General features: G+C 44.4%; 1 protein-coding gene across 1 annotated transcript in view; it reads left to right on the forward strand.

Moving 5' to 3' along the window:
- si:ch211-1a19.3 overlaps positions 1 to 3,516 on the forward strand; it is a 25,620-nt gene extending 22,104 nt beyond the window's left edge. The window contains exon 5 of the mRNA XM_046030712.1: positions 1,374 to 3,516. Coding sequence (XP_045886668.1) covers positions 1,374 to 1,375 — 2 coding nt within the window. The 3' untranslated portion in view covers positions 1,376 to 3,516. The remainder of the gene's footprint in view (positions 1 to 1,373) is intronic.
- The last annotated feature ends 5,919 nt before the right edge of the window (positions 3,517 to 9,435 follow it).

Here is a 9,435-nt window from a genome sequence, read left to right on the forward strand (position 1 = left end):
GAACAGGAAGCTAAACACAGACAACTTCAGAATAAAACAGGTGGATCATATCAAGAGAACAGAACAGGAAGCTAAACACAGACAACTTCAGAATAAAACAGGTGGATCATATCAAGAGAACAGAACAGGAAGCTAAACACAGACAACTTCAGAATAAAACAGGTGGATCATATCAAGGAGAACAGAACAGGAAGCTAAACACAGACAACTTCAGAATAAAACAGGTGGATCATATCAAGAGAACAGAACAGGAAGCTAAACACAGACAACTTCAGAATAAAACAGGTGGATCATATCAAGAGAACAGAACAGGAAGCTAAACACAGACAACTTCAGAATAAAACAGGTGGATCATATCAAGAGAACAGAACAGGTTGGTGTGTTGAAATGTTCACTGAGGAATGAAAAATGTGTGCAAATGTGGACATTTGTTATTTCTTGTTGCGTTCATCATGTTCATCATGGAAAAGGTTTCTGAGGGGGAGAACCAACAGTTTTTGTTTTGAATATATCTCACCAGAGTGTCAGACTGTGTTGTGGTTTGTGTTTCTGAGGGCAAAGTTTAGTTTTTCAGCAAGATTGAGTGGTTTTGAGTCGAGAGCTTCATTTCGGGGAACTGGGTGAGACGTTCGAGAACAAGAGGCATCATTTCAAGAAATCTGTTTAAACAACAGAGAAATACTGTAAGGAAAAAAGGAAGTTGGGGACAGGAGTTGGAGCTTTACTTGAGACCAAACACAGTCTTTAAACCACCTTGTCTCATCTTATTACTCACATTATTATTTATTTCCCTCTTTCACACACATTAGCCCACAACGTTTAGGGAGGATCATAGAGATTTTACTTCTATATGTTGGATATTTGAGTTTAATTATTATTGTCAAACGCAGAACGCTGCATCGTCGACAAAGAAAGAGAGACCTGCTAAAACTACTCTTCTATTGGCAATCATTTTGCAACCCAACAGTCACGACATGATTCATCAGTTATTTTCGTTTAGTCGACATTTTCTCAGGTGAGGTGATGATATTTAATTTACTGGAAAACAGAGCAAATATTAGAGTGAGTCAAAGCTCTACGGCCAATCAGCACTGCCCAAAATCCTCTGACTGCCCAAATTAGAAAAACCAAAAATCACCCAAAAGATTTTCAAAACGGCTATTTTTTAAATGGAGTCTGGTGTAGATACTCAAATATTTCACCAAAAAGTAAAGTATAAAAGTTTGGGATTCTTTTATTAACGTCATATAAATCAAATAAGAAATTAGCAAAATACCAACAAGTTTAACCCGTGACGTCTCAGTGGGTTTCAGAATGCATTCTGGGAAACGTGTTCAGAAACAGCTGATCTTGTGTTGTTGTTGTGTTTTCAGGAGGTCAGCGTGGCGGCGACCTGTCGAGCGACAGCGAGCACTGTGGTCCAGGTCGGGAGGGGGGCGGAGCCTGGGCAGATTCAAAATGACTGCTGTACAAACTTCCTGTCTAGGCAACAGATCGCCATGGAGATGCTGACGTGTCACGCTGTCATAGGATGAATGATTGGACACTTTGCTTCAACAGCTGAGACGTTTACTGACTCTGCGGCTTCACCACTGTTTTCTGTTTTTAGCGCGCTTCATGAAGCTGTTTTTAACTTTCCTCTGCTGCTTCGTCACATTTCAGCCCCTCGAACGTTCTTTGTTCATCCATCAGTTTCTGGATCGACTCGCTTCCTGTCAGCCTTCAGTCTGTTCTCATGAAAATCAACTCGCAGAGACGAAACTTGCTGATGCGGCTTCGCAGTTTAGAAATCGCTTTCTTGATGCTGCGTTCAGGGACACACGGGAGAATGTGAGTGTGTTTATTTCAGAGCTGTATTATTGATTAATCTTGTGCTTATTTCCTCCGTTCGCATGAAAAACAGTGAAAATTCTCGTTCTACTTCCTCACAGTCCGGCAGAGGTCCAGTCGTGTTTGACAAACAGATATTTAGCGTTGTATTCAAAGAAATTCTTACTCTTCATCTTCTGGTTGCTCGTGCTGGAAGACGCTTTTATAGAAACATTCGTGGAAGTGATGTGTTGCACGACGGGTACCTGATTTTACTGGGTGTGAAAATTAAGCACCCAGCGTGTAATAGAAGCTCAGCGCCTCGTCTCGCCAACCCGTTTCCCTCCCCAAACTCCTCACACAGCGGAGCCATCGGCGTCAGTTTGTGACGCACTGGGGATCCCTGTAGCGTCATCGTTCAGCGCGGTGGGGGAAACCCTGTAGCGTCAGTTTGTGACGCACTGGGGATCCCTGTAGCGTCATCGTTCAGCGCGGTGGGGGAAACCCTGTAGCGTCAGTTTGTGACGGTGAAGGCAGGTTTATTAACAGAAAGGACTTTGAACCAGGAGACCGGGGTTCGTGTCCCGTGTGAAACAAAAGATTTTTATGTAAGTTATGTAAATTGTGGGCGTTCCGCAAGTTTTAAACAGCTGCATGTTGAACTCACTCGCGAGGACAAAACTAAAAATTGCTGCACATTTTCCACTTCGAGTTAACTTGACTTTGCCCCGTTGACCAATAATAAGCTGCCGCGACAGAGATGAGCTCTCGAACTAAACTCGTAAACTAACTGAACTCACTTGAAAGTTGTTAGAATTTTTAGTTAGAGACTCTTTCAATGATTTCTAGATGATAGATTTAAATGTTTTCTGCCTATAAAGTATACAGTTGTATTTTATTTGACGTCTAAACCCTGTGGCGGTGGCGGCGGCGGCCAAAACTGTCTTCTGACATTTCGAGCATTCGCTCGCTCTCTTCTGTCTTTTCGGTCCCGCCGTGTTTAACTGAGGTAAAAGTTCTCATTACTGAAGGTCAGGTTTTTGTTCCTCTGACGTGCAAAAAGCTCAAGTTTATTTTGAAAAACGTAGTTTGTCCAGCGCCGCTCTGAGCTGCTGTTAGCGCTCCCTGTGACGTCACAGCAGAGACGTGTTTCATCACATCAGGAAACTGACCGCCGAGGCCTCGTCGCGTCGCCGCGCTCGTGTCGCTGTTTTAAAGAAGTGATCAGGATTTATTGAACAAAATAAGGAGAGCGGGAAGAGCAGCTGTGTGACGGGGTCGAGTCTGTAACGACCAATCATTACTCATCGTCGTTGAATAAGCGCTGCACGTGTTGCTCTGCAGGCCGACGCCCTTTTTTGTTCCCGCACCTGTCAGCCGGTTCTCGCCGCAGCAGACGTGACGAGACGCTGAATGAAGTCGGTCTTTAAACTGATGGATGACTCAGAAAGCGATCAGCAGGGATCGAACCTGAAGCTCGACGCCACTTCCTTCAGCTCAGAGGCCCCGTTTACATCCCAGCATGCACTGGGCTCAGCAGCAGACTTGCTGACACAGAGATGATCCAGAGCCTGTCGGTGTGAACGGGGTCAAAGTGTGAATGAGTTTCTTCTGTTTCTGTTTTATTGTATTTTTATTACTTGATGTTCGGCTTGAAGCTCCGTCGCTGCCGAGCGGGGGGCCAATAAACCTGAGGAGTTTCTACGACCTCCATGTTTCCTTTGTCTGATTTACCAAAAGGTTGGAGTTGAACTTCAGCTTCTCTACATAACACCAGAGGTGGAAAGAAGCTCAGTACATTTACCTTCAGGAAACAGCCGTTTCACGAAAACCGGGACTTCTTCTACGCCGTCCGGCCGTTCGTCCACACAGACGCAGTCATCAGGTCGCCGAAACCTTAAAAAACGATTTTTAAACTCCTGCCAGGGGAGGATTTGAAGAAACGCCGGTCACAGTGTTGTCGTCCGTTTTTATAGCGTACCGTTTGGACTTCATAACTTGGGATGAATAAATATCTGATTTAACTGTATTTTAAAGTTCTATTATATATCTAACTTTATGAAAAACATTTAGCTCCTTTATTGAACTAAATATACATATATTAACAAGACATGCGGGAAATGTCGTCCCTGTATGATGCTACTAAAATGACATTTTTACAGAAATCATATGTCCCTCACTCTTATTGGACATTTGTTTTTTTAAAGGTCCATAGTGAGTAAAACAAGCGCACATAATGAACAGGGGGGGGGCCAATTTTTCCACTTTTTTTCTCAAGAAAAGTGAATAATGATTAGAATTACTCTCTTTTACGTCCCTTTCCTGTGTAGTCAGTCCCTCCATATCTTTATGTAAACACAAATATACACTTAATATTTGGTCATTTCAATAAACTATGAAGGAAAAACACAACAGGGTGGACAAATCACCAGTAGATACTATAAACACATTTCGAGCTAACGTTAGCTGCCTGTGTGAGCATGATGGATAACCTTCAATACTAGATGAGGAATCTGTCATTTTTCACAATTTTATTTAATTTGATTGATCTCCTCAAAACTTCGGCCTAACAGGCTGGACACGTTACGGTCAAACACATTAAACTGACTTAATCTGGAAAACCACACGGCTAAAAGTCTCTCCACTGGTGTGATGTCACCAGGTCACCTCACGAGAGTGATGTCAGGAACAAAAAAAAAGGTTTCCACTTAAAGGGCCAGTTAACGACACTCAACCAGGTGGACAGTGACCAGGGGACAAACAGGAAACCTAAAAGTAAATGATAATTAAATATTTAAGCAGACATATGTTGTTATAAGTAATTTTTTAGATCTAAGTTGAAGGATCAACACTGGGGACGTGGCAAAATCCCACAGTACCTCTTAAAACAAAGCTTTCAAAATGTAAATTAAACAACGTATAAGCCAATCTCATTGTAACCATAATTAATAACAATTAACCTTACATCAAAAAACAAACAAATGGAACTAGTAATTGTCCAAATTTAGACAAATTACAACATGATTTGTACTGCTGAACGAAAAAGGCACCACATAAAAACCAGACAGTGAAAGTTTTTGCCTTGTGACGTCAGAGTGCGCCGTTATCTGCTGGGTTTGATGTCAGAATGTGGCCCCTGCCTGCTTTGTGCACGATTTTGATAGGCGCTTCACAGTTAGTCATATCGCCGCCTGGTGGTTTGGCGTGCTCTTCACAGCGTTTGATAGCGTGTTTTCATGTAGACAGATTTTCTTTTTTTTAAACAAAGGAGAATAAAAACGCAGGTTATAAAAGTAGCCGCGTCACTTTGTGCTGAGTGGCTCAGATGGTAAAACTGTCTTCAGCCTGTGTGATTTTAAGAAATATCACATGTGAGCTCCAAATCAAAAACAACATTTTAATAAAAAGTTCTGTCTTCTTGACATTTTGAAGAAAACAGGTTTTTTCTGCATCAGGCAGGAAAATATTGCATAACGTCGCATCAAAAGGGCGTAACGTGGGCGGCTACAGACAATATGAAAATACTCACATGCACAAATAACATCATCCGTCACATCCACACCTGCAGCATCGCGTCAGTCGGCCCAGAGAAATAAAACAGAGAAACAACCAGAGTAACTTTAACACTGTTGGCTGAAGATAATAAATCCAGCTCATCTGTAGGTGTTAAACTCGTCGTTTCCACGCTGCAAACTGTTTACGTCACAAAACCGCCTCAGCTGTTGGTCACGTTCACAGAGAGAGAACGGAAAAGAAGAAACGGCGTTTTTTTGGTCATTTTAGAGTCAGCAGCTCGTTTGTTTGTTTCTTGCATATTTAAACTGCGTGTTTTTCTTATTGTGCAGAGAAACCTTCCTGAAAACGTTTTCTTTTGTTAGCGTTTCTGGTCGCAGGATGTTTTCAGAACATTTTTCACAAATTACGCTTTGAAAAAAGTGACATGGACAAAATCAGCCGTTTTCAGAAAGTCTTGCGTCCCCAGGGTCCCCGACAGGAAGAGCACTGTTCCAACCTGATGACTTTCAGCTTTTCAACAATAAAGTGCTCTGATTTCTGTTCGACGCCCCAAAAGATCAATAAGAAAGATTTTAAACGTGTGAATCAGAACTTCTTCTTCTTCTGTCCTCTTTAATCACCTCACGACCCCTCGGATTTATCTGCTGACCTTTCGGAGGGGCCCGACCCCTAGGTTGGGAACCACTGGACTAAACCAGTACTTTTTGATACTTAGTAAGTATATTTGCTGTACTTTAATAAAAGTAGAATTTATATTGATGGACTCTCAACCTTCCCTACATGAAATGTTTTCATGCACCTGCACTCGGTGTTTTCCGGCACCGAGGACGCGGGTCAGTTTGTCCGCAGACGGGTTCTGGTGTGAATGTGGATTAAAATTCAGCGTTACAGTCAGGAGTTTGTGTTCTGTAGCAGCCGACGCTGTTTTGATGCTTCATCAGAGAGGATCGATATCCCACAATCCAGTTCACCTGACGCTGCTTCATCACGTGATGTAATCAGGTGTGATGCCGTGAGTTGGCCAGCAGGTGGCGGCAGTTTACTTCCACAGCGGATGAATCATAAAGAGCTGCGTGGGGCCCAGTCACACCTTCATCAGGTCAAATTTATACAGGTGCGTCTCAGAAAATTAGAACGTCGTCGGAAAAATCTAATTTCCCCGTCAGTTAATTTTAAAAGTGAAACTTTAAGTGAAATTTTTCTTCTGTTTTAATCTTGATGATCGGAGCTCACGGAAAGTCCAGATCTCAAAATATTAGAATAAAGAGTCTGGTTCAGCTCTCCAGAAGTCTTTGACCCGGTCCACAGAGAGCTGGATCAAAGCAGATTCAGGAAGCAGCAGGGACGGCCGCAGCCTGCAGAGGTCTGGAAAGCTGGTTCCAGAACTTGGGGGGGTGGCTTCAAAAGGAGTGGACTGAGACTGGAGTCATCGAGATCCACCAGGCTCAGACGGGCCCAGGAAATGAGCTGCAAGGTTCACGGTCCTGGCGTCAGCCAGTTCTGAACCAGAGACAGAGTCAGAAGAGTCTTAGCTGGGCTAAGGAGAACCAGAGCCGGTGCAGAGTCCTGTTTTCGGATGAAATCCAGGTCCCAGAGTCTGGAGAGGACCAGAATCCAAGTAGCTTGAAGTCCAAAGTGAAGTTTCCACAGTCTGCAATGATCTAAGGGCGGCCTTGTCCTCTGCTGGTTCTGGTCCACTGGGCTCACTTCCAGGAGCCTTTAGAGACTCCATCTGCTGACGAGCTTTACGGAGACGCTGGTTTCCTGTTCCAGCAGGACCAGAACCACTAGGAACCGGTCTGCTGACCGTGGCGTTACTGTGATTGGTCGGCCAGCTCACCTGACCTGAACCCCTCAGAGACTCTGAGAGACCCCGGACGAGCTGAAGGTCTCTGGCAAAGAACCTGCGGGCTTCATAGCAGCTCAGCAGGCTGATCGTCTCCTCGCCGACCCGATGTAGAACCCGACCTTTACAGGAAGTCCACGTCTCTTTGATACAGTCTCCATGCGAATATTTTGAGAGGTGGAGTTTGGATAAAAAATATTTCACTTTATGTTTAATGAATCTAGAAAATATGAAAGATTCATTTTTTTATTAAATTACAGAAAAAAAGAACTTTCTGAGATGCACCTGTGTAAATAAAATCACTCTCATTTTGTTTACTGATCTGTTTCTGCACACCAATATATTTTTGCTGCCATGTGACCGCCGCCAGTCTCCTGTGTGAGAGTCGGCTGGCTGTTTTCCCACAGTACGGTCTGTCAGGATCACAGCCATCACACATGGACACTGACAGGAGGGTTACGAGGTCAGAAGGGGGCGTGGCCTGTCACAGTAACAAGCCAATGATGAGTGGGCGTGGAGATAACGACTGATAAACATCTCCAGCCAATCAGACGGCCCCGAGAGAGACGACAACAGCAGCAACAGGTCCCAGAGGAGGGAAGGGTGTTTTACTGTGTGATGCTGCTTCATCATCAGTTCCCACCTCCGTCTGGTTTATCTGATCTGAGGTCTGCACCGCGAGGAGAGATCAGCGTTTTCCCCACCTTTTGTTTTCTGGTTCACAAAGGTCGGTTTATACGTGCACGTCGAGTCCACGCCGCATCAGTCGGCGAAGGCTTGCCTACATGATAACACTCTGCACGCAGACACTTTGGTTTAGTAGGAAAGAGAAAACCCAGATAGTGCAGTCCCTGGATCAGGTTCAGACACATGAACCACTAAATGATGATGTAGCTTGGAGCGATAGAACAGGACTGCATCCTGCTCCCCAGTCTGCGTGGGGGGTGCAGGATTATGACAGACTGGAGGATGAAGAGAAGAGTCTGTAATCTGCAGCAACATCTTTAAGCAATTAAAATTCTGTTATCCACCTTAGTCTCTGCAGGGGGTTGTTGGGCTGCTGGGAACAGCGGAGGGGGGGCAGACCTCAGATCAGATGAACGAGCTGCTGACAGGTGGGAACTGAGGACGAAGCAGCATCTCACACTAAACCCCCTCCCTCTCTAATTGGAACACGCCCCTTCCCTCCTCTGGGACCTGTTGCTGCTGTTGTCTCTCTTGGGGGGCCGTCTGATTGGCTGGAGATGTTTATCAGTCGTCATCTCTACGCCCGCTCATCATCGGCTCGTTACAGTGACAGGCCACGCCCCCTCCTGACAGACCGTACTGTGGGAAAACATCCTGCAGCAGCTTTTTCATTGGTCCACATGTGATTCATGAAGAAATAAATAAAGTGTATATTTCTATGTGAACACGTTCTGTAAACGTTGTGACGGCTGAACTCAGGAACAGCTGATGCAGTACTGACTGATACTGACAGCCGTTTCTCTTATTTTGGACGGGGAGGTCGAGGTCGTTTCTTCACCCGTGGCCTCAGGGTGTTTGTGCAGTGAACATTGTGACGAACAGTTAACGCCTTCATCATTTTGTTTCTTTTACTGCCTACTGCGACTCTCAGGAAATGGCTGCACCGACATTTTATGGGCGCGAGGAACGTGAAGGAGCAGTTAGGCTTCTTCCTTCCAACAGTGAGGCAGGCGGACCCGGCGGCAGGTCTGAGGGAGATCAGGGTCAGCAGAGCACCGTGCTGGATGTACTGAACAGGTGTGTCTGAAGAGACGGACACGACCTCCGTTTCCTGCTCCCAAAAACTAGGGTGAAATAAACACTCGTGCCACAGAAAGTATTTATTACGCAGCGTATTTATGAAATGAATCACTTTAATGTTGCGGCTTCAGATGATTTAGATTCTGCTGCTGGACTTTAATCTGGTCTAAAAGTGTCTGAAGCTTTAAACAAATGTAGCGCAATAAAAAGTAGAAAGTACCAGAAAACAGAAATACTCTGAAGGATCTCAAAGTTTAACTGGTGACTTTCGAGACGCTGCAGCTGCAGAGTCTTTCAGAGGGTTTCTCTTTAAAGGAATTCAGACCTTGAATATAATCTCTGAGATTAAACAGAAATCACTGCAGCAAACTTTTTATTGATCTGTATTCTCACACAAACATCTCAGATCCAAATAATCTGCAGACAACAAACATCAGGACGAAGTTCAAACTGCAGAAACACCAAAGTTCTTTAACTTAAAGAAACTAAACGTGGTC

This window comes from Micropterus dolomieu, linkage group LG19 (genome assembly GCF_021292245.1).
Source record: "Micropterus dolomieu isolate WLL.071019.BEF.003 ecotype Adirondacks linkage group LG19, ASM2129224v1, whole genome shotgun sequence".
Taxonomy (NCBI): domain Eukaryota; kingdom Metazoa; phylum Chordata; class Actinopteri; order Centrarchiformes; family Centrarchidae; genus Micropterus; species Micropterus dolomieu.